The sequence below is a fragment of the Rana temporaria genome, chromosome 3 (genome assembly GCF_905171775.1).
Source record: "Rana temporaria chromosome 3, aRanTem1.1, whole genome shotgun sequence".
Lineage (NCBI taxonomy): Eukaryota > Metazoa > Chordata > Amphibia > Anura > Ranidae > Rana > Rana temporaria.
The window spans coordinates 101,284,855-101,310,484 of record NC_053491.1 but is presented as its reverse complement, the minus strand read 5'-3'; the positions used below and the strand labels follow the sequence as shown (position 1 = coordinate 101,310,484).

Below are 25,630 nucleotides of genomic sequence, written 5' to 3'. Positions count from 1 at the left end.
TTTTATGACTGCTTTTGCTACAGTTTGGTATTACTCGCACCATTTTTACAGTTTATGTAGCTACATCGATTTTATCTCCAGTGCAATATTTGTTTGGTTACCTACTTGAAGACTATGAAAGTTTTAATGCTATTCCCATCGAGCTCTGCCTTTGTGTGTTTTTTGTATCCTGCTATCCATTTTTCCCGTGGTTGGTAGCTGCACTGGGAATCAGCCTGCAATGAGATCAGCTAAAAGTAGTTGGAACTGTATGTGCATTATAATTAATCGAAATGAGTCGATTAATCGATTAAAAAAAACAAAACGATTAATCGAACACAAAAAATTTGATCAGTAACAGCCCTATTCTTTTTCACTTTTGAGATAAGACAACACTTCTGTGCAGGTTTATGTCACATTTATTGGTGGAATATCCCAATTTATTGACTTAACATGTGCCACAGACGACAAAGTGGGAAAGCTGCAGATGAGTCCCAATAACCTGTTGCAGGTATAATTTGAAATAAAAGAGAACACACAGTGCTAGAAAGACTTTTGCAGTTAGTCATAATAATAACAATATATTTGCAGAAGCAGTAAAGGAGGTTTTCTTGTACATCTAGATTTTGTACACACTGCTTTTCTCACATGACTACATCTATAAGCCTATATACACGTAAAAGGTAATGCACGCTATCACATTTATTACCTTTTAGTATTAAATTCTTTTAACGGCACTACAATGTAGGTACGCTTTTCTGATATTAGTTTCCATCCACACTGCAAGTTGCTTGTTGGGTAGCATGGTTGGTTGGTCTAGCAAAAATCACATATGTATTGAAGGATAGTGCCATTGTTACTAGGGTGATGTGACAGAGCACATTTCTATTCATCAAAATGTTTTTGATAGTTGGCACCTGTGATTAGCACCTTTAAAATGTATATATTGTTATTTAGATTATATGGCCTATTTATGAATATTTTCATACAAGGTTCATCTGTCCACCTAAGATTCCTTCATTTTTTTTACAGAAGATTAAATTGAATAAAAATAAAATAAAAAGCAAATCATTGATGAAAGTTGTCTGACTCTTGGATGAAAAATGTGATTATTAGACCCCTATTTAATTGTGTAAGGATACCTAGGAAATGTTTGTAGTATCATCAATTATGCTGCATATACTACATGTCCATACCTGAAACATAAACATAATTCTGTTTAGTGGTACCTCTGCCAACATCTTCTCACATATAAGGGTCACTGAGCAAACTCATTATGTGTCTTACCATAGATACATATGGGGCACTTCTGGGTTTTGTCATATCATACATGTATTTTACCATAAATCATGATATGGGAGAAAATATAACATCTTCTCTGTTTTACATTGTAAGGGTGACTTAGGACCAATATTCTTTGAAAATGTAACAATGGGCACAGTAGTAAAATAGGGAGATGTGCAACAATTTCAGCTGGTTAAGTACTTTATAAGTTCCTTTCTTCAGCAACTCTGTCTGTTGGAGGGACACTTTCATCATATAGACTGTCCTCTTCTTTGCTGGCACAGCAGGTTTTGTTTGGGGTGTCAAGCTCCAGTATGCCCTTGACAGAGGCAAAGTCTGCATGAGTGCCAAAGATTTTGTCCCAGTGTGTGAAGTGAGGAGCATAGTTGCTCATAGGTTTCTGATGGTGCACATCATGTTTTAATGGCCCTCCGTAGATACCAAGTGGCATTAGATGTGATGTGGACCAAGGAAAATCATACCCGCAGTGATCCTCCACAGATACATATACATGGAATACCATGAATATCCATGTTGTAAGAAGGTGACATCTAAAGATAATAGGATTTAATGTGGTCCAGAATCCAACAGTCACCAGTTCCCAACCACCAAGACACTGTGTAGCTAAGGCAAATGGTGCCATATATTCATGATGAATTGCATGGAATGTCTTATATAACCATCGATTTCTGTGGTGGATCATGTGCCAAATGAAGTACTGAAAATCAAAAAGTAGAAGGCTTCCCATCACACCAAATGCAATATCCAAAATGCTTGGAGCCTCTTCTGGCAGAGGACATGGAGGTCTCCAATACCACTGGGCAACAGCAGCTGGGAAAATTAAGAACAGGTGGTTGTACAGAGTCATTCCAAGGCAATGGAAAATCATTGGTCCAGTTGGATTCCTGTCTTGCTGGATCTTATACTTGTGAATAAAGGGCCACCTTCTGCCCATGATGTTGAAGATCAGGTAGGGGATGCAAAAGATAATGTAGCAAGACACAGTAAGAACTACAGGGAAGAGTGGAGACCTCATAGTTTCAGAATATTTGATCTTCAGGTGGTCCCACAATGGTTGAAGTGGTCTGCTGTGGTGGTATGTGTCCAGAACATGGGACAGACAGGATAACACTTCCATCATCAGCACCTGCTTAGCTATACTCTTCAAGGCAAAAGCTGCATTGGATCTTCTTTTTTATTATTCATTTGGATGGCAATGAGCCGACTCCCCCTCCCATACAGCAGCTTTCACAAACCCAACAATTCAGACCCTTTCTAGCTCCCTGACAACACAGCCTGGCTCCAGGAGGATAATGTGACTGCTTTAAAGGGACCACAGTTAACAACCTGCAGCTTTCGGTTACAGCCTAAGAAAAAGAATTATAGGTGATGCTATGTGCTCTTTAGTATTTACAGACAGATGGAAAGAAGTGCAATTCTACGGCACATAAACTGGCCACAGATAATACAGGTTTAGTGCCATTCAGGATTACCATTACAATACCTGCAGATATTTGATTTGATAACCAGATCACTTCAATATCACACAAGAAAAATTGTCCCTTTAAATAAAAATTACACAAAAAAATATGGAAAGGGGTATGTGATAACTGCAGCAATCAGAGGCTTATTTGAATGTAATCCTAAACTATATTAACGTATATTTTCCTATTTGTAGTCATGTCCTAGCAGAAAACAAAATATATATAAACTAGGGGCAACTCTAATATAAGAATCATACAATGCATTTTAGTTTTTCCCTACGCAGTAATTGGTATATTTATGTGTAAACAAATTATTCTTTTATATTTGTAGATAAAAAGGAACCAGGTAACAAAGAGAAATGTTTAACATAAATCTACAGTAGTTCTGTTGTACACTTAAATGCTGATGAAGAAGAACTGTTTAGAGGACTGCTGCTGTACACACAGATTAATGAAGAGGAAATGTTTAGAGGTCTTCTAAAGTGTGAGAACTTTACACCTGTTCTTTCCAGTGGGTTAAAATATCTCATGTTCAGCTTTTTTTCAGTCTGGCAGTATACATTGCGAAAAGTATCCTTTAAAAATCACATTTGCACATTAAACACTTCCTATCATAGAACCAGTAGTTCCACAAATTAGGTCCCAATGTCCAAAAAATGGGGCAAAGTTAGTGTCTGGTCTCTGATGATGCAGGTCATGAGCCAACACCCCTCCATATAAACCATAGGGCACAATCTGGGAAAGAGACCAAGGGAAATTGTAGCCCGTATGGTCATCTACAGACATCCAAATGCTTAAGAGGTTACATGTCCATGACGTCAGAGGGTGACAGCCTAAGCTGATGGGATTCAGGCTACTCCAAAAGCCAACAGTCAAAAGCTCGTAGCCACTAAGATTCTGACTTGACAATGAAAATGGGGCAACATATTTGTGGTGAACAGCATGAACTTTCTTGTATAACCAAAGGTTCTTATGGTGCAAGACATGCCATATAAAATATTGAAAGTCAAACAGAAGCAGGCATCCCAACACCTCTACAAGGAGAGTACATACAGTTGGAGCATTCACTGGTAAAGGCCATTGGGGCATCCAGAACCAATTAAGAAAGATAGCTGGGAAAACATAAATCACATGGTTGTATACAGCCTTCCAGACGCAAAGAATCATCATCTCTACTGTTGGACGTTTGTTCTTCTGAATTTTGTATTGATACAGAAGGGAGCATCGCTCTCCCAGTAAGTCAATACAAGTGAAAGGAAAACTGAAGCATAGATAACCAGAAAATGCCAGTAAGACTGGGAAAAATGGGGAACTCACAATGTCGCCAAACTCAGTAAGAATATAATCCCAAAACGGCTGAAGAAAGAGATGGTGCACGCTGGAGTCAGGTGAATTCATTCTGCACTGTGAGCTCACGGCACTCACTAGCCATTTTATCTTCCTGCTAATCCAAAGATCAAGGCACAGGATTTTATTCCTGTGAATCTTTCTTGTGGAACAATCTTATTATGTAACAAAAAGCAACTGCTTATTTGCAGATTAGTCCTGAGGTAAAAGTTAATACAGAAGCAAAACAAATGCATTTCACAGCCAGCCAAGAAGGAAATGCACTACTAAATATTTTTTTTATGATACATGGTTTTGGGTCAATTTTATTTCACATTTTTAGGTTAATATGATTTTTTTTTGTATATATATATATCAATTTGTATAAAATACTTATTTCACAGGACAGTGACGTTGCAGTGTATTATACGTTTTCTAATGACAGAGATCCAGTAAAAGCTGTTTGTTTTCAAACTCTCTCTCTCTAAATGAATGTATGTAAACAGATAGGAGGTGATACACACCTGGCTCTGAGGACATGCTTGTTGTTCTACCCAACACAAGCTGCCTACCTACAAAGTAACTCCTTTGTTACTGGCATACTTGAACCTTAATACACAATTTTTGTGCGGCTCTTGAGTATCTGCCGCGAATCTTCACATAGGTCCACGAGCCCCTTTACCTGAATATTTCTACACAGCCAATACAGGTCTCCCTCTGCAGTCGGGCCCTCCCTCCACCCTGGTCACCGTGTGGGAATTTTTTCTCCGCGGCTGGCCCCTGGCTCGTTAGCAAGTGGTTGCTCTCTGTACAGAAATTCTCCTGACGAAGCATCTATCGATGCGAAACTAGTAGAGATTTTGACTTGTATGACCCCTTTCGTTTCACCGCCCCCCTTCGTCTAGGGTCCATCCCATCTTGGTGATTGGGACGGTTGGTCGTACAATATGTCTACCATTTTATACCGCAGTTTTTGATGTATTTTATATTTATGTGTGTCTCCTGTTTTTTTTATATTATGTTAAAAATAAACTGATTTATATCTTTTACCCTTACTACAACTCCTTTCTAATTTTTCTCATCTAGTACCGATATAGTCCCTTTGCCCCTTATTTGTTCTTGGTCTTTTGGGCCTCTGGGGTCCCATTAACCCTTGCTCTATTCAAGATAGGAGGGAGGGTGAGTACTCTAAAAAGACTGTTTTAGAACAGTAGTTAACAATAACCGGGTAAACATGTAAACATGGGCCTAAGGCTCCATCTGCTAAATGGAAAAATATTTTTGAAAAGTTGCAGGAGTAGTTGGAACACTTGTAAACGGGTTAACAAATTCAGCATATTAATGGAGCATGTTGTAGTGATCATTGTTTATTCTAGAGCAGGGGTGTCAAACTCAATTTAATCGTGGGCCGCATCAGCATTATGATTGTCTTCAAAGAGGGCCGGTTGTATCTGTAAGATTAGATGTCCAGCGCATTCCCTTCCCTTACATTAGATGTCAAGAGCCACCCCACCATCAGAAGTTGAGTTCCCCACTCTCTCTTACATCACAGTGCACCCCCCTTTCATTATGCTGCTGCTGGGAAGAAGCTGGATGAATTGCTTGAAAGCAGAAAGTAGGGGTCTGGAGGAGGACCAGAGGAGGGCTGGAGCTCTCCTGCAGCTGAAGGAGAAGTGCGAGGGCCACCTGAAATGGCTTGGAGGGCCAGAATCCGCCCGCGGGCCTTGTGTTTGACACCTGTGTCCTAGATGAAAAAGCTTTACACAGCTTACAACTAGGGTTGTCCCGATACCGATACTAGTATCGGTATCGGTACCGACACCAAGCATTTCCCCGAGTACTTGTACTCAGGCAAAATGCTCCGATACTTTACCGATACCTAAATCCTCCTCCAGTTCCCCCATCCGTTCTGCTCTCTCCCTCCACATTCTGTGTCCCCCTCCGTGCCGCTGCCGTTCTGCTCTCTCCCTCCATGTTCCGTGTCCCCCCTCCGTGCCGCTGCCGTTCTGCTCTCTCCCTCCATGTTCCGTGTCCCCCCGCCGTGCCGCTGACGTTCTGCTCTCTCCCTCCATGTTCCGTGTCCCCCCTCCGTGCCGCTGACGTTCTGCTCTCTCCCTCCGTGCTCCTGTGCCAGTGTGCATTGCGGCTTAGTACGCCGCACGGGCCTATTGATTTTGACGTGGACGTAAACGACGTAAATCCCGATTCACAGACGACTTACGCAAACGACGTAAAAATTTCGAATTTCGACGCGGGAACGGCGGCCATACTTAACATTACTATTCCATGTAGGGCTAAGCTCTAACTTTAGGCGGCCTATCTCTAACGTAAACTGCGTAAAAAGTACTGCGTCGGCCGGGCGTACATTCGTGAATCGGCGTATCTACTTATTTACATATTCTACGCCGACCACAATGGAAGCGCCACCTAGCGGCCATCCGAAATATTGCAATCTAAGATAGGACGGCGCAAGCCGTCGTATCTTAGATATGTTTAAGCGTATCTCTGTTTGAGCATACACTTAAACATAAGTCGGCGTAGATTCTGAGTTAGGTCGGCTTATCTACTGATAAGCCAGCCTAACTCTTACTGAATCTACCTAATAGTATCCACATGCCATGCGAGATATGGTGAAAGAAAAGAAAACTCACATAGAGTGATACCGTTTATAGAGTGTGGTTTATTAAAAGGTTGAATAAAACTCACAATTTTGAAGCTCATCATAGGCTTGTCATAAAGTACAGGTACCAAGAGCGATGTTGTGGATGGGTTTTCTTTCACCATATCTCGCATGGCATGTGGATACTGAGCCTCTACCCCTACAAGAATATTGCTACTGTTGAGCGCAGGAGATTTTGTTTGACTGTAGTCATGCACATGCAGGGGTTTAAACTCATATTTGTGCACAGCAATCATGGGCATAAAAAAAATGCACATGTTCAAAAAAAAAAAAAACAGCATTTGGAATTAGAGTAAAAACAAAATAAATAATATCAATAAATTGTTTAAAATTGTCATGCAAATATATATTTGAAATAAGGGCCCGGATTCTCGTACGAGTTACGCCTGGGTATCTCCAGATACGCCGGCGTAACTCTGAGTCCGAGCCGTTGTATCTTGGCGCCTGATTCAAAGAATCAGATACGCCAAAATTTGACTAAGATACGACCAGCGTAAGTCTCTTACGCCGTCGTATCTTAACTGCATATTTACGCTGGCCGCTAGGGGCGTGTACGCTGATTTAAGCCTAGAAATATGTAAATCAGCTAGATACGCCAATTCACGAACGTACGCCCGGGCGACGCAGTACAGATACGCCGTTTACGTTAGGCTTTTCCCGGCGTAAAGTTACCCCTGCTATATGAGGCGTACCAATGTTAAGTATGGACGTCGTTCCCGCATCGAATTTTGAAATGTTTACGTTGTTTGCGTAAGTCGTTCGCGAATAGGGCTGGACGTCATTTACAGTCACGTCAAAAGCATTGCCTTCTTGCGGGTTAATTTGGAGCATGTGCACTAGGATACTTTCACGGACGTCACATGCGCCGTTCGTAAAAAGCGTAATTTACGTGGGGTCACATTAAATTTACATAACACACACCCACATCTACCACATTTGAATAAGGCGGGCTTACGCCGGCCTATTTACGCTACGCCGCCGCAACTTTGGTTTGAGAATACGGCACTTGCCTGTCAAAGTTGCGGAGGCGTAATGTAAATAGGATATGTTACGCCCGCACAAAGATACGCGCTTCTACGTGAATCCGGGCCTAAATCTTTATTATTTTGTGGAAATAACATGGTGTGGGAGGATTTCTGCCAGTCACAGGCTGTGCCATGCCCCTCCAGCTTGAGTCTTTGAATAAAAGAGAGGTAAAGCCTCCATTAATATACATATAATATCCCACCCCTATTGTGTTTAGCTGGTTCGTGGGGATGAAGGAGAAGGGAGGGAGGGATTGGGCTGTCATTTACCACAGTGTATACACTGTATAGTTACATGGGCTGCTTAGATTTGATAGGGAAGAAATGGTCAGCATAGAAACTCACTGAAAACTGAGCATGTGTAGAGTTGCCACTACAGCTGCAAAATCCTTAACTGCAGTGGGGATATGGACAGAAGGTGAAGATAAAGAGCAGCAGGATCAACCAGTGTTTTTGCATAATACAGAATGGTTATGAACAGCATGTAAAACACAAATTTGTTGATAGTTTTTTATGATGTGGGTTTAGTGACACTTAAACTCCAGTTCCAAAAATAACTATAAAGTATGTTTTATTACTGGGGCTAAAATACACGATTTTAACCTTATGCTTCCCAGCACATCACCTCCATAGCATGTATATACATAAAAAATAATTGCCAACTAAGTTGCATGAGATTAAATTTGCTTGTGTAGCATTTACATGTACTGTACCTAGCAGCTGTTCACACATTTGTGCCAGTTACTGCTATTATGTAAAATATAATTACTTGTATGCCTTTTATTCAAGACTATTAGTGAATGATTCATACCGCCTCTCTCCATTCACGCTGTCACTGGCATTCTGCAGACCAATTGCAAATAAGTTGTTTTCTGGCTCATGCAGCAAAGCAGCCCATTTTCTCTTATTCAGACATCTGAATCACAGGCTGGCATTCAGCTAAGTTAAATCCACTCAAAAGCTGTTTATCTGAACATTCAGGGTTCTGACATCAGAAGAGAGATGCTAATATTTCTGCAGATCATATCAGAATTTACCTTCCAAAATGCAGTACTCTCATCAACCAAAGTTAATACAATCAACCTAATTTGATAAGTTGTCCCAAAAATGTGTCAAAATTGTCAGATGTGTCCGCCATAATGTCGCAGGCACGAAAAAAAATCGCTGATCGCCACCATTAGTAGTAAAAAATAAATATTAATAAAAATGCCATAAAACTATCCCCTATTTTGTAAACGCTATAAATTTTGCGCAAACCAATCGTTAAACGCGTATTGTGATTTTTTTTACCAAAAATATGTAAAAATACGTATCGGCCTAAACTGAGAAAAAATATGTTTTTTATATCTTTTTTGGGGGTATTTATTATAGCAAAAATTAAAAAATAGTTTTTTTTTTCAAAATTGTCGCTCTATTTTTGTTTATAGCGCAAAAAATAAAAACAGCAGAGGTGATCAAATACCACCAAAAGAAAGCTCTATTTGTGGGAAAAAAAGGACGCCAATTTTGTTTGGGAGCCACGTCGCACGACCGTGCAATTGTCAGTTAAATCGATGCAGTGCCGAATCGCAAAAAACTGGCCAAGTCCTTTACCTGCATAATGGTCCGGGTCTTAAGTGGTTAAATGATTAAATATTTAGCTGATGCCATTGCGTTAAACTAATACTCCTACAAGTGCTTTTACTTTCATCTAAATGTGAGTGTTCCTACTTATTTTAAATAAATCCCATATGCTTTCGGATTTACACTATGTGGAGCATTTGTTTCATTTTGGCTATGCCACCTGACTGTACAGGGAAGCCTTGGTCCACCCTTTGTTTGAGGCTACCAGATTGCCCAGTTATTACTACTTCAAGCCATCCAAGGGATGGAGGGATCATCCCCCATTCTGGCCAGAAGTTAAAGCCATAGATGTTCCATCCCATTATTGTTTATACACCATAAGCCTTGGTGACTCATTGGGCATACGTCTTTAAAGTCCACATATTCCGGTAAGCCTTCTCAAAGTTGGTGGTCTTCTATATTCATGTGATTTGTAAGAATTATTGATGCCATAAGGACTAAACCTCCTTGTCTGGATCAACTTCAACACCTATTTTTTTCACTCTGTGGACTGCCTAGCTGTTACTATTATTATAATTTTATATGGACACATTGGGCCAAATTCCTAAAAACGTAGCCTAACTTAACTTTCAGCAGTTAAGTTACACAGGCGTTAAATTTCTACCTAAGTGCCCGATCTTCAAAGCACTTACCTAGAAATTACACGCCGTGTAACTTAAGCGCCATCTGTCTCAAGGCGGTCCTCCTCTCCGGGGGGTGATTACAATTTAAATGAGGCGCGCTCCCACGCCGGCCGTACTGCGCATGCGTGTGACGTAATTTTCCCGACGTGCAGCGCGCAAACGTAATTTACGCCGGGCTTTGTGGATTGCGACGGGACAATAAAGTTGCGACGGGTGAAAAAAAAATACGCGCCGGGAAAAAAAAGGATCGTTTCCAAAGTTAGGCACAGGGATACGCAGGCTGAACAGCAGTTCCGCCTGCGTATCTCTTTTGAAGATTTGGCCCATTTACTTTTGTTACATCAATATATGGTTAATGTTTACTCATTTTTGTGAGTGAGATGGCTATTTCAAACTTTTTAGAGTTAAGAGTACAGGACAGTATGAGTGGCAATGAAAACAATAACCAAAAAGGGTAATTGTTTTCATTGCCACTCATACTGTCCTGTAGTCATACAGAGGTAAGCAACAAAGGGTAAATATATTGCGCTAAAAGAAAGTGAAACATTAAATTAAATTGATGTGTATAAATAATTAATGAAAAATATGTTAAATTAATAACTCCAGCTGCAACATCTAGAACACGTGATATACAACGCAACATGATGAGTATGCGTAAACAAAATATGAAAAAAAAAATGGGTAATGAAATATATACTCCAACTGAGAATAACAATAAGTGAATAATACATATAAGTAATTAATAACAGTCCTTAAATGATCCGAATTAATCACACCAAGGGTAAAAAAACATGTTTAAATATACCAATTAAAAATGATGTGAATAAAGACAATCCCTAAAGGGTTAAACTGATACCCTAAAGGATTAGGTTTAGTGCCCTTTGATAACATCATGTATGGCGAAACATGTCAGGGCGGAGCCACGCACTGACGTCACCGCGTTTTACGTGACCCCGGAAGCACGGGCGTACGTTGTTTGATCTGTTTTTTATGTTTTGTTTATGCCAGCAATTCTTCTCGAGTGTATATGACTACACGTTTTTAATAAATTCGTTTTACGGTACTTCACCATTTCGAGCCCTCGTTTTTCTCCTGGGTAACCCATTGGGATATGGAGCCTTAGAGCGGAGTGTCCTGAGCAGAGAGAGGTACCTGCACTAACCCTGCGAGGAACAGCTGGAAGCTGGGGTGTCCGCAATCTCCGAGTTCCCTTTACCCCGGATCGAGTGGATCGATATGCCTATTTGATCTGGTATCTGGTAAGAGCATATACTTACCTTTCTCCCGGTGTGATTTCAAGAATTTCCTCCCTCCTTCCTAACCAACTTCAATCTGAAACCGGTGGTGGATTTCTTTACATCTCTTCATTTTTCTACCTTGGATGCTTTCTGTATTTGGACAATTAATTTATTTATTCACTGATTTATTGATATATGGTTTATGTATATACATATGTTCTTTTTGGGACTAAACCTAATCCTTTAGGGTATCAGTTTAACCCTTTAGGGATTGTCTTTATTCACATAATTTTTAATTGGTATATTTAAACATATGTTTTTTTACCCTTGGTGTGATTAATTCGGATCATTTAAGGACTGTTATTAATTACTTATACATATTATTCACTTATTGTTATTCTCAGTTGGAGTATATATTTCATTACCCATTTTTTTTTTCATATTTTATTTACGCATACTCATCATGTTGCGTTGTTAGCGCAACCCTCTTTTCGTTTTTTTTGCTGTAGTCATACAGAGACTTTTTTCACATTAGCGCTGTACATTTTTATAATTATCCATTCAAAATTGTCTTTTGCTGTGCTGGCTGCTGTACTTAATCTAGGGTGTCAGCGCGGGATTTTTTTTATCTTCATATTAAACATTCCTTTAGGCTGGTTTCACACTGGAACACGCAGCCGTTCACAGCAGGAGTCCGGTGCATCTCAATTTACCGTTTCAGGTCCGATTTCAGCCCGAATTGTGGACCTGAAAAGGGACAAAGACACACAGGGCTCCTGTGTAATTCGCACTGAAGCCGCTGTAGAGATGTGTGAACTGGCTCCATAGAGAGACGGTCACAATCTCCTGCTATGCGGATTGGATGCAGAGAAAACCTGCATTCAATTCACATAAGTGTAAACCCAGCCTAAGCCTAGGTTCACACTGGGTACGATTTGGTACGATTTGAGATGCGATTTTACATGTCAAATTGCATCTCAAATCGGCGGCAATGGCACTGTCCTAATCGGTGCAACACCGATGCAGCGCTGCACCGATTTTAAAAAGTAGTTCCTGTACTACTTTTTGCGATTTCGGCCGCGATTTACATTGACATCTGTGCAGAAACCTGCACAGATGTCTCTGAAATCGCGGCCAAAATCGGGACTGCCAGCGGGAGTGAAATCGTGCGAGTTCAGCTGAACTCGCACGGCTTCACTCCCGCAGCCCAGTGTGAACCTGGGCTAAGACATTTTCTCAGAACAAATGTTTCTTATTCATTTTGTGGGAGAGTTGTTGGCTGCAATTAGATCTCTGTAAATTATTTTTGTTTTAATTAGCATTTCAGGATCAAAGGGTAAATTAAGGTTTCACAGAATGGCAGCCTTGTGCACAAATCATTAGTCCGGTAATAAGGAGCAAAGCCTGAGTAGTGTAGAGCTACGTAGAAAAGTTTTAATCTTACAATTTACATATTGTTTTCTGGGATGTTGTTGCAAGATTAGCCTCATGAAATTATTCTAACAGAGGTATTTGTGAATTGGAAAATGACCAATAAATGTGCAACTGTTTATTCTCCTACTCTCATTCAAATCTACAGAGGAGATTAAATAGGAATTTCGATTAACAGGAAAGCACAGTCAGTAACCTAATAATGTTATCCAGCAAACATCAGAATTCCCATTTAATTAATCACTGAGGTTGATTTACTAAACACAAATATACTGTGCACTGCAAGTGCAGTTGCTCTAGATTTGAGGGGAAATTCTGCCCATTTCTATCATCCAATCATGTGCAAGAAATATAGTTATTTTTTATGTTCCTTGCGTGTAATTGAGTATTCTTTGCAAAGTGAAGCTTTACATAATTTACTAAGCTCTGGAGCAAGTGCACAGTACATTTGCCTTTAGTAAATCGACCTCAAAGTCTGAGTTCTGTGTATACTACAGTAGCAATAATAAAAAAAGGTGAGGTGCCTGAAGTCTGTGCTGTCTAATTTCCTCTCTCCCTGCTTTCTAAATTATCAATCACATTCAGACTTTCAAGGTAGATTTGATTCTGATTGGTGTCTGTTAGAAACATGCTAGTACTGCGGGGTATTCATAAGTGTGTTCATAAGTTCCTCTCCAGCATCACAACAGGTAGGGTAGAACTGGGGACTCTTGGCCTAGGATGAAAAGCAATCAACTGGTTCATTTATGACAGGGGAAGTTTTCTGTGAGCTAAAGAAAGTTTTCTGCAATGTTCTACTGATTGGTACCTATGGTGAACGGTGAGTGTTATCTGAGAGAAAACTATTTATCATAACATCTATTGACATCTTAAGGACATGGATGTGAGATTCGCGAGTCATCAGTTTATCTGGAGGGAAGAGACATCAAGGTCTGAGAAGTGTCAATTACCGGCCCTAGGTACTCCAGATGATGCTACAACATCAATAATGACTTCTACAGGTTCAGAGCCTACTTAACGCCCACTTCTTGTAAGTGTTTTTTAACTGTGTTGGTTAATGAACTGGTGACATTCTGCACTTAGTGGCGCCTTCCTTGTTTTTCTCTTTTCCTGCCAGAGTTGCTTCTACTCTTCGAAGAGCTGCCCTAGTGCTATCTCTGGCTGTGTGAACGCTTTATGACCTTATTCATACAGGAGAGATCCATTAGGAAGAAACGCCATATTTCCTTTTATCTGACTCTACATGTTCAGCATCTATCCAAAGTCCTGCAGATTATTCACTACAATTCACACATTGCCCTCCAGAGCCAGCAATCACTGTTCCTGCAATAGAAGGTCATTCCGATACCCTATCACTGTTATGTCTCAGGAGAAAAGCAGATCCAATATGAGAGCCAGTACCTTGCGGAATACCTGACGAGCAGGGGAGAAATTGAATTGGAGAGCCACAAACTGGAAGTGAGAGGGACCAACAGCAAATCAAAGGTAGTACAGGTGTGCAGGAAAGAATGGTGTGCATAGATAGCCATTTTTGATGCCCGGGAAAGCCAAATCACTCTGATGCAGAGAGGCAATGACCGACCAGAGAGACTTCACCCAGAACTTGTGGACGTGGGTGAAAACATCTTAGGATCCAAGATGGAGCAGATACCCCCTTTGGGTTTTGGAGGCTGGTCCTTGCTCTTCCAAGCCTGCAGGAGATGGTTACTCTTTTGATGAGTTTGTCCTAGGAAGCACCAAAGTGACAAATCACCCACAAAAAAAACATATGGGGGAGGATCTTTTTAAAAGCCTGCTTTGTCATCCAACACCTAAGCCAAAGTGTCCTGTGCATCTGCATGTGTCTGCTTTGTATCAACATAAGGCAAATGCATAAAAGCAAGCAGCTGGAAATCAGTGCCAGGTCGAAACTGACCTGCGAGGACCATCTGGTGCATGCAATCTACTGTCTGTTGTTCAATTCCCATGTCACTTAGATCCATCTGATAGGATTTGGACTAGTCAGTAGGAGCATGGGCCAGGAATGCCATATTCAGTATGGGCTGCAAAGCAGAACCAGATAATGCAAACATAGTTCAAGATAGGGCTTTCAATTTTTTTTATTCATGGGGGTCCTTTAAAGAAAGAGGATCCCCCACAGGAAGGAGTCCACCACTAGGAGAAGAACCATTTCCTAACAAAATACTCTGGCAGAGGATAGAGTAAAATCAACCCTTTGAAGAAAACTTTGTGCGTTTCTAATCCTGATAGATAAAAAAAAAGAAAATCAAATAAGGGATGATTATTATTATTATACAGGATTTATATAGCGCCAACAGTTTGCGCAGCACTTTACAACACAGTGGCAGACAGTACACTAATGCTCTGTACATACGATTGGTTCATCCGATGAAAGCGGTCTGATGATTTTTTTCATCAGATATCCGATGAAGCTGACTTTCATCAGTCTTGCCTACACACCATCAGTGTGTAGGCACAAAAAACGATTGTGTCAGAATGCGGTGACGTAAAACACAACGACGTGCTGAGAAAAATGAAGTTCAATGCTTCCGAGCATGCGTCGACTTGATTCTGAGCATGCGTTGATTTTTAACCGATGGATTTCCCCACAGACGATCGTTTTTTTCTAGCGTTTTTTTTAACCATCAGATAATTTTAAAACAGGTTCTAAGTTTTTTCACCAATGGGAAAAAAAACAATGGGGCCCACACACGATCGGTTTGTCTGACGAAAACGGTCCATCAGACCGTTTTCATCAGACGAAAAGATCGTGTGTACGCGGCATTACAATACAAATCAATACAGGAGCGATCAGAGGGCCCTGCTCGTTAGAGCTTACAATTTAGAAGGTGGAACAAAAGGTAATAACTGTGGTGGGGGGGGGGGGTGAGCTGATGGAGAAAATGAAAATACAGTTGTTAGGTGTGGGTAGGGTAGGCTTCTCTGAAGGGGAGAGTTTTCAGGGATCTTCTAAAAGCTAATAGAGTAGGATATAATCGGACAGATTGGGGTAAGGTGTTCCATAGAATTGGAAAGGCTCTGGAAAAGTCCTGGAGGCGAGCATGTGAGGAGGTGATGAGGGAGCTAAAGAGCAGGAAGTCTCGAGAGGAACGAAGAGAACGAGTAGGTTGGTATTCAGAGACTAGGCTAATGATGTAGCTGGGGGATAAGTTGTGGATCGTTTTGCAAGTTGTTGTTAGTATTTTGAATTTAATTTGTTGGGTGAGCGGAATCCAGCGGAGGGATTGACAGAGAGAAGTAGCAGACACAGGACGATTGGTAAGGTGGATGAGTCTGGCAGCAGCATTAATGATGGATTGAAGGGGTGATAGACTATGTAGAGGTAAGCCAATGAGAATAGAGTTGAAGTAGTCGAGACGAGAAATGACCAGCGAATGAATTAAGATCTTTGTTGTGTCATTGGTTAGAAAGGGGCGTATTTTGGAGATGTTGAAAAAGGTTGAAGCGGCAAGATTTGGACAGTGATTGGACGTGGGGCTTAAAGGAGAGTTCAGAGTCAAGGACTACACCTAGAACCTTGGCATGCAGAGATGGGCTTATAGTTGTGCCATCGATTTTGACAGAGAGATCAGGGGAAGGGGCACATGGGGGGAGGAATGATTATGGGTTCGGTTTTAGATTGAGTTTGAGGAAGTGGTGTGACATGCAGACCGATATATCTGATAGAAAATTAGTGATACATGAGGAGACTGAAGGAGTGAGCTGAGGGGTAGCGAAATAGATCTGGGTGTCGTCAGCATAGAGGTGGTATGGGAAGCCATGAGAGTTGATCAGCTGACCCAGAGAGGAGGTGTAGATTGAAAATAGTTGAGGTCCAAGAACAGAACATTGGGGCACCCCAACAGAGAAAGGAAGAGGAGAGGAGGAAGTGGAGTTGTAAGAAATGCTAAAGGTGCAGTTGGTTAAGTAGGAAGAGAACCAGCAAAGAGTACAGTCATGGAGACCAAAGGCATGGAGTTTGAGGAGGAGGGGGTGGTCAACCTTATCAAAGGCAGCAGAGAGGTCCAGGAGTAGGAGTACAGAATAGTGTCCATTGGGTTTGCCCGTTAGTAGATCGTTTGTTAGTTTTAGGAGAGCAGTTTCTGTGGAGTGTTGAGGATGAAATCCAGACTAAAGGGGATCAAGAAAGCTTTTATCAGCAAGGTGGACGCTCAGTCAGTTGTAGACCATCTAGATGTTCAAGGAGTTTGGATAAAAAAAAGGGGAGCAAGGAGATGGGGAGCAGGTTATTAAGATTGGATGGGTGTAGAATGGAGGAAGAGGGTGAACGTAGCATTTGCGAGGAAGCAGGATCCAGAGGGCAGGTGGTAAGATTGACGTTAGCAAGTAGTTTAGCAACCTCATCTATAGTGGTGGGGTTGAAAGAGGGAAGTAATGATTGTACCTGTGGGCATGAAGTGTAAAGCATGGAGGGTATCTGAACAGTAGAGATCCCCCAGATGAGGGGGCAAGCTTACTGAGGAAAGACAGGAAGTGAGAAATTCAGACAAAGAAAATAAAACATTTAGAAGGGAAATGGAAGGAAAAGGTTAGTGAACCAACAATGCACTAGCTTAAAGATACCCATTTAGAAAATAAAAAACTAACCTTTACAACCCCTTTAAGCACACTAGCAAATACTGAAGCATGCTGGATGTGGGATATGTTATACACCCTAGTGCCAACCTACAATGTTTTGTCTTCTATTTTCTGAGCCATCTGTAGGCAGCAGAATAATCCACTTGTCCTCGGCATCCTGTGTTCTTCAATGCCTGATAAGCATTTTTGTTTCTGCTTCTGTTGCGGTTGGGGATTTCCCTCACTTCTGTTCTGGTGAAAGTGTTGGGACCAGGACAGTAAGTGAGGGAAAATCTCTTAAATAAAGCCCTGGATAATAGCAATATGTTCTAACCCTTCTCTAATTTATCCTATGTTATCCAAAAAAATAAATAAAAATCTACAAGCATGAAAGTCTCATACGTGCTAAATAAAACAGGATAAAATCATACTGTAAGCATAAACGTTTTTGTCAAGTGAATTGTCACATGCCGAAGAGTGTAAGTATGCCAAATGTAGCTGGTTGTTCTGGCCCACTTACGTGCAATAAGTATAACTGTGCTCTTCTCTTCTTTTTTGGGAGCATTCGAGGAAGGATCTGTACTGGAGGGAAGGCATATATTAACTTGAAGTCTGTGGGATTTCCAGAGCATTGAGTCCCAGTGCCACAGGATCCTTGGTCCTAGACACAAAAAAGGGAAAACTTGTTGCTGAACCTGGAGGCCAGGATGTCCATATCTGGTGAGGACAGTGGCGCAGAGGCAATTGTATTCAAGATCCCTAAGATGTTGATGGGGAGATTTTCTTCCTGAACTGTGAGAAATTGACACTTTTCCAGCCTCTGAGCCTGGCAACGGTTATAACCTTCCAAGAAGGTGGGATAAGGGACTTTCCTATGCTAGACTGATCATCCATCAAGCTAGGAAGCTCCTTGCTTGACTGGAAAGAAGCATAGGGAAGTCTATAGATGGGGTATATTTCTTCCAGGCTAATAGAATGTTGCTTTAGAGGAGCACTGAGCTGAGAAACTGAGGATAACGAACAGCTTTGAATGAGGAAACCAAGAAGGTGTAGAATTTTAATGGAAAATCTCATAGAGAGATCTTTTTTAAGGTCCATGCATTAGATCTTAGAGAGCGAAATTTTTTTTGGCAGAGGGAATACATTTGCTTGGGCTGTGTCTAGGATGATGCCTAGATATTCCAGATGCAAAGATAGCTGGAAGGCAGACTTTTAGAAATTGACTCAACTAAAAGTCTGAAGAATCTGGAAAGTCTTTTGGACATTTGCACAGTAAGATGCTTGTTTAAAACCGAGACAGTAATGGAATTCAGCTTTACGAATAATAGAAGTTTTAGGAAGCACTGGGACCTCATAATGAAAGCAATTTTGTTTGGGAGCCACGTCGCACCACCGCGCAATTGTCAGTTAAAGCGACGCAGTGCCGAATCGTAAAAAGTGGCCCCGGCCATTTGGCAGTCAAATGGTCCGGGGCTAAAGTGGTTAAAATAATTACAGTGCCATCATCTACATGCATAAAAAGAGATAATGTCAGTTAAACAGAGTGTGTTTAGTATCATTTTAAGGCTCGGTTCACATATATAAAAATCAAATGCGTTTTGAACCTCATCTGATTTGCATACTGTAACATGTGAACTAGACTGACTTTTAATGGAGCCGGATCACATATGTGACGGTATCGGTATGATATCCCCGTCAAGCATTCCCTCCTCTCCATACAAGAACATCACAGGATCATTCACACATGAGTCAAGACTGAATGCTGGAACCAAGACTGATTTATTGGCAGCTTGCTGCTGGTTATAAATACAGTTTTACAAGCTAAATCCTTAATCAAGGAACAATGGGAGCTCCACCCCCTTTTCACACACTCTGGAGTTTCTCATACAGAATATAGCCAGACAATTCGGAGCCGACCTGAGACACATTTTCTTTAAATAATGACATCAGGGAAGTTAATTACAAGGTGTACAGAACACATTAGCTGGGCAGCCTGGCACCGCATAATGAAGCAATCAGAATACATAACATGAGTCACCTCTAATCACAGTAACAGGATTAACATCCCTTTGAAATAAGGAGCTAGCTGCAGACGGGTCATTAACATGTCAATAGCTTGTAACACATGAATCCATTTTACCTCTAACCCACAATTTAACCAAGCAGGGAGAATTACACCGACATATCCTTCACAACATATATGCGGGCCGGTTGCGTTGTGAATTAAAAAAAGGGTCCTGTGCGTTTTTCAGTCTGGATCAGGTGCAATTTCAGTCTCAAATTCACACCTGAATGGAATGGTAAATATTCACGCGCTACTAGGAGATCTAATAAAAATTGTCTATGGAGCAGCAGCCTATCATGAGGGTCAAACACTACCCACAGCAAAGTATGTATAAAAATCAATAGATTGTGTTGCGCTCCAAAGTAAATATAAAGCCTTCAGGTACTGATGTGTAAAAGTACACAATGCATACATGGACAGAAACAATTCAATGGTGGTCAATGTAGGTGCAAATGGTGCACATAAAGTTACTGTAGTGAATAAAATATGAAACCTTCAGGTACTGGTGTGTAAAAAAGGGATTTTTAATACAGCTTACCTGTAAAATCCTTTTCTTGCCCCTCCCTATATAACCCCCTCCCATAGGAGGAGTACCTCAGTTTTGTAGCAAGCAGTATGCCTCCCAAAATGGTCCCCAAAAGAGGGGTGGGAGCTCTGTGTCCCGTGATGTACTCCAAGAAAAGGATTTTACAGGTAAGCTGTATTAAAAATCCCTTTTTCTTTATCGTACATCACGGGACACAGAGCGGCATATTCATTACTATGTGGGATGTCCCAAAGCAATGCTTACAATGAGGGGAGGGAGAACATCTTCCCAAGACAAAAGGATTTAATTTAGAGATATACTCAAATCATAATAAATCCAACTTAGTTGAGAAAAATAATTTTTAAATTTAACTCAAAAGGGAGCCCCCGGAATCCGAGGGTCTCAAACTGCAGCCTGCAGCACTGCCTGCCCAAAGGCTGTATCAGTATTCCTTCTTACGTCCAACTGGTAGAATTTTGTAAACGTGTGGACAGAAGACCAGGTTGCCGCCTTGCAAACTTGAGCCATAGAGATCTGGTGGTGTGCTGCCCAGGAGGCACCCATGGCCCTAGTAGAATGAGCCTTTAATGATAACGGAGGAGGCAACCCTTTCAAGCCGTAGGCCTGAGTGATTAACTGTTTAATCCATCTCGAGATGGTGGATTTTGCAGCTGCCTGCCCCTTCTTGGGCCCATCCGGTAAAATGAACAACACATCTGTTTTCCGGATCTTCTCTGTAGCTTTAAGATAGGCCTTCATGGCCCTGACAATATCCAAGGTATGCAGCAACCCTTCCTTTCTGGAAGTAGGCTTAGGAAAGAAGGATGGCAATACCAAATCCTGGTTTAGATGAAAACTGGATATAACCTTTGGTAGGAAGGAAGGATGAGGGCGGAGAACGACCTTGTCCTTATGTAAAATAAGATATGGTTCCTTACAGGATAAGGCTGCCAGTTCCGATACTCTTCTGGCGGAAACTATGGCGACCAAAAATACTAACTTCCTTGTCAGTAAAACCAAAGGAATTTCAGCCAACGGCTCAAAAGGTTGTTTCTGTAAACTTGACAGAACAAGATTTAAATCCCACGGACAAAGCGGGGATTTAACTGGAGGATTAATACGTAAGACCCCTTGAATGAAGGTCTTAACTAGCGAGTGGGTGGCCAGCGGCCGCTGAAACCATACTGACAAAGCTGAAATCTGTCCTTTGATTGTGCTTAATGCCAGTCCTTTCTCCACTCCTAGCTGGAGAAAACTTAATACTCTATCGATGGTAAACTTGCGAGAAAGCCATCGCTTGGACTCACACCAGCCTACATAGGCCTTCCAGACCCTGTAATAAATCACCCTAGAGACCGGTTTCCTGGCTCTGATTAGGGTAGAGATTACTTTCTGAGACAGACCTCTACCCCTGAGAATCAGGGATTCAGCCTCCAGGCCGTCAAATTTAGATGCCGTAAGGCAGGGTGGAGGATCGGACCTTGCGATAGCAGGTCTGGCCGTAGAGGAAGAGTCCAAGGGTCTCCCACTACCATCTTTAGGATTAGTGAATACCATGCCCTTCTGGGCCATGCTGGAGCTACCAGGATGACTGGTATGTGCTCCACCCTGATCCTGCGCAGCAGGCGGGGTAGTAACTGGAGCGGGGGAAATGCATAAAGAAGTTTGAACTGATGCCAAGGGCAAACTAACGCATCGGTTCCGCAGGCTCTGGGATCCCTTGTGCGGGACATGAACCTGTCGAGCTTCTTGTTTAGTCTCGATGCCATGATATCCACGTCCGGCACTCCCCATTTCTGGCAGAGTGTCTGAAAGACCTGTGGATGCAGAGACCACTCCCCCGGCAACAGAGTCTGGCGACTTAAGAAGTCCGCCTGTAGGTTGTCCACTCCGGGAATGAATATAGCCGATATGCAGGGCACATGGGCTTCTGCCCACAAGAAAATCAAGCTCACTTCTCTCTGAGCGGCTTGACTCTTGGTTCCCCCTTGGTGATTTATGTATGCCACCGCCGTGGCATTGTCCGATTGTATTCTCACCGGGAACCCCTGCAGTTTGGACGTCCAAGCCCTGAGGGCTAATCGAGCAGCTCTGAGCTCCAAGATATTGATGGGCAACTGCTTCTCTGCCGCTGCCCAAGTGCCCTGGCGAGTGCAACCATCCAAAATTGCTCCCCAGCCGATCAGGCTGGCGTCTGTGGTTACTATCTTCCAGGTCACAGGACTGAACGTCTTTCCCTTCAGGAGATTCTGAGGGTTTAACCACCAAGATAGACTTTGCCGGACTCTTGGTGAGAGTTGCAAAGGAATCTCCAAGGCCTGAGGCCTCTTGCTCCATGCTGACAGGATGGCTGCCTGCAGGATGCGAGTGTGGCTCTGAGCGTACGGTACCGCCTCGAATGTGGCCACCATCTTGCCTAGTAGCCGCATACATAGGCGAACAGTTGGCTTTCTCTTGCTCAGCACTATTTGTATTAGCTCTTTGATGGCCTTGACCTTTAATAGAGGTAGGAACACCTTCTGTTGTTCTGTATCCAATCTCATGCCGAGATATTCCAGCTGCCTTGTGGGCCGAAATGCTGATTTGTCTCGATTTAGGACCCAGCCGAACCTCTCGAGGTACTGAACCGTGAGGGCGACTGCTCATTCCAGGCCAGGAGACGAGTGGTCTACGACCAAGAGGTCGTCCAGGTAAGCCAGGACCTAGATTGGCTAGGATTGGGGCTAGGACCTTCGTGAATACCCGGGGGGCCGTAGCCAACCCGAAGGGGAGCGCCACAAATTGGAAATGACGCTGAGCCACCGAGAAGCGTAGAAATACCTGATGTGGCTGAAAAATTGGCACATGAAGGTAAGCATCCTTTATGTCTATGGACGCCATGAAGTCGTCCTTCTGGAGCACGGCGACAGCTGACCGAATAGTTTCCATCCGGAATGAGCGGACCTTTAGGTACGCATTTACTCCCTTTAAGTCCAAAATTGGCCTGACATCGCCGTTGGGCTTTGGGATGATAAACAGGTTGGAGTAGAACCCCAATCCCTGTTCCTGGACTGGTACTTCTACTATCACCTTCTGGCACAGCAGATGATTCAATGCCGCCATCAACGCGGCTCCCTTCACCGGGTCGCCTGGTACTCTTGACTCCTGGAAATGAGGAGGAGGGAATCTTGAAAATTCCAGTTTGTAGCCCGTGGCCACGGAAGACCGTACCCAGCAGTCGGGAATGCTGGCCTCCCAAACTTCTGCAAAGAGACGTAGCCTTCCCCCCACCATCGTGGGTGGGGGCGCCCCTTCATAAGGCCGACTTGGGGGCTGGCTTCGCAGGCTTGCGGTACCACTGCTTCTTGCCCCCAGTGGCTTGGCCTTGTGGCTTATTGTTAAAGCCTGATCTTGCAGGAGGCCGTCGATACTGTCTGGTATTAGAGGGCCCCTGTCCCGGGGAGGGCTGGCGCTTAAACGCGGGCCCTCGGGCTTTCTTCTTGACTGGCAAGAGAGTGCTTTTGCCGCTTGATATAGTCTGAATATATCTATCCAGATCTTCTCCGAAGAGTCGTCCTCCATGGAAGGGAAACCCTACCAGGAGCTTTTTGCATGGGGGCTCAGCCTCCCAACTCTTCAACCATAAGAGCCTTCTCATATGGATTAGAAATAAGGATAAACGTGATGCCTGCTGGATGGAGTCCTTGATAGCATCCACCGTAAAGCGTATAGCCCTCGGTATATCCGCAAATTCCTCTGCCTGCTGGGCAGGGATAAGTTTAAGCATTTGCTTAGTCTTATCTGATAATGCTTGGGTAATTCCAATAGCAGCCACAGCGGGCTGAACTATCGCCCCTGCTGAAGTAAAGGAGGCTTTCAGTAATGTTTCCAAGCGTTTATCAACCGGATCCTTAAACACCTGTACGTTGTCCACCGGACAAGTTAAAGATTTGTTCACATAGGAGATGGCTGCGTCCACCGCCGGGGGCGCCCACCTTTTGGAGAATTTCTCCTCCATAGGATATAAAACAGAGAATTTTTTAGGTGGTAAAAAGACTCTATCTGGCTTAATCCAATCCTGAAACATGACCTCCTCGAGTAGAGGATGGATCGGGAAAACTGCGTTGCTTTGAGGCGTTCTTAATGAGCCCAAAGCTGAAACCGCCGATACTTGAGGTTCTGGTATGGGTAACTTAAATGCCTCATGGACCATGTCCGTTAAGGCCTGAACCCACAAACTTTCCCCTTGGGAGGCTGAACCAGACCCCTCAGTATCCAGATCCTCGATCTCTGAACCACCCTGGTCCAAAGCGTCAAGTCTATCCAATTCCCCTAGGGAAAGGATCTCTGTGTCTGAGGCTTCTTGCTCGGGTGACGGAGACCTAGTCCGCTTTCTACCCGATATAGCCTTAGCTATCCTTTTTGCCATTCTTTTCTCTAGTTCACCTAAAGAAACAGCAAGAACCCTCTCAGTGACAAAGCCGGGGTTGGACTGACCTGGATCAGCCCCAGCACCAGATCCCCCAGGTCCCATCAAGGCGTGCCCTGATATGTCCTGTGGGGAGAGCAGCGGCATAGCCGTGTCTGAGCCCTCGGATTTTGCGGGGGAATCCCCACCCTTTGTACCCTCTGACCCAGAAGGCATGGTACAATACCGAGGTACACCTGCTATCACCCAGCCACAGACGTAGCTAAGGGGATCTGTCGGTTTGGGAGCGATAGAGACTAACGCCCAAACTGATAAGGGAGATCAGCAGTTCCTTCCCTTCTTCTCTTTTTCTTTCTTTTTTTTTTTTGAAGAGGAAAAAGAAACCACTCTGTCTCCCACTAAGAATTGCCAATAGCCATCTGCTGAAAAAAGGAAAAGAAAACCTATCTGTAGGTTTGACAGTCCTTAGAAAAGACTGCAATTCTTCCTTTCGCCACCGGGTGTCCTCGGCGTGCTCCGCTCTGTGTCCTCCTCTCCTCTAGCTCAGGATGACACTGAGCTCTTGGCAGCTAATGGAAGGGCCTCCCCTTCCTTTATTTGTGATTCGCCGCCCACAGGGACGCGCCCCCTACCACGGAAACGGCGCGAAAATCGTTCATATCTCGGGCACGCGCGCGCCCGTCGGCGGTGGCTATCACACATGGAGGAGGACGGAGCAGCGCAGGCACCCAGGCAGGTAAGCCCTTAGGTAGGTCACAGACCTCCTTTTAGCATGGGAAAAAGGCTCCCCTCTTACAGAGATCCCACACCTAGCGCCAGCAGCCCAGCTAAGCAACACTTACCAGGGAGGTCACATTTTACTGGGGAAAAAAGATTGAATCATCCTGTCTCTGTCATAGACATAGTGATTCCTTGCCAATGCAGAGCATACCCAGGCCTGTCCCCCTGTGCACCCCCTGTAGGGAACCTGCTAAGAACCAAGTTCCGCAAGCTCCCCCAATACTTACCTGCTCCATGCCGCAGGACTTTTGCACAGCAAGAGGTCCAATCTTCCCCCATCTCCGTGGGTGGCGTCTAGACCTTCAGGCCCTGGGTTCCTATGAAGGAGCCACTGTCCTGGGCCCATATAGCACCCTGGCAACAGAAACATTAGGCCCCCAAAGGTTTCTAAGTTCTGGGCCCAGGGTCCAGCTCTCTGAACAGAAAGCATTATGGGCTACACCCCAATGGTTTGGGGTCCGGTTGCTGACCACTTTAGCACTGAGGCCTTTGGACAGAACCGGTTAGCCCACCTTAATCCCAAGGATGTGGAGGTAAGCTAAACCATGACCAACACCTAAGACACTGGCGAAAAAACTGA

At 43.2% G+C, this 25,630-nt stretch overlaps 2 protein-coding genes across 2 annotated transcripts; both read right to left on the bottom strand.

Annotated features, from left to right (window-relative positions):
* Positions 1-380: 380 nt before the first annotated feature.
* Positions 381-2,494, bottom strand: LOC120931550 (cholesterol 25-hydroxylase-like protein 1, member 2). The gene is given in 2 exon segments (XM_040343111.1): positions 381-2,430; positions 2,433-2,494. Coding segments are annotated over 2 exon segments (1,002 nt in total). The 5' UTR covers positions 2,470-2,494; the 3' UTR covers positions 381-1,465.
* A 741-nt stretch (positions 2,495-3,235) lies between these two features.
* Positions 3,236-4,337, bottom strand: LOC120930304 (cholesterol 25-hydroxylase-like protein 1, member 1). The gene has a single exon (XM_040341520.1). It carries the CDS (start codon positions 4,143-4,145, stop codon positions 3,345-3,347), a length of 801 nt encoding a protein of 266 aa, XP_040197454.1. The 5' UTR covers positions 4,146-4,337; the 3' UTR covers positions 3,236-3,344.
* Between the last annotated feature and the right edge of the window lie 21,293 nt (positions 4,338-25,630).

Bases quoted from the DNA above. Each gene is read 5' to 3' on its own strand.
- LOC120930304 (XM_040341520.1), bottom strand. From the start codon at position 4,145: ATGAATTCACCTGACTCCAGCGTGCACCATCTCTTTCTTCAGCCGTTT.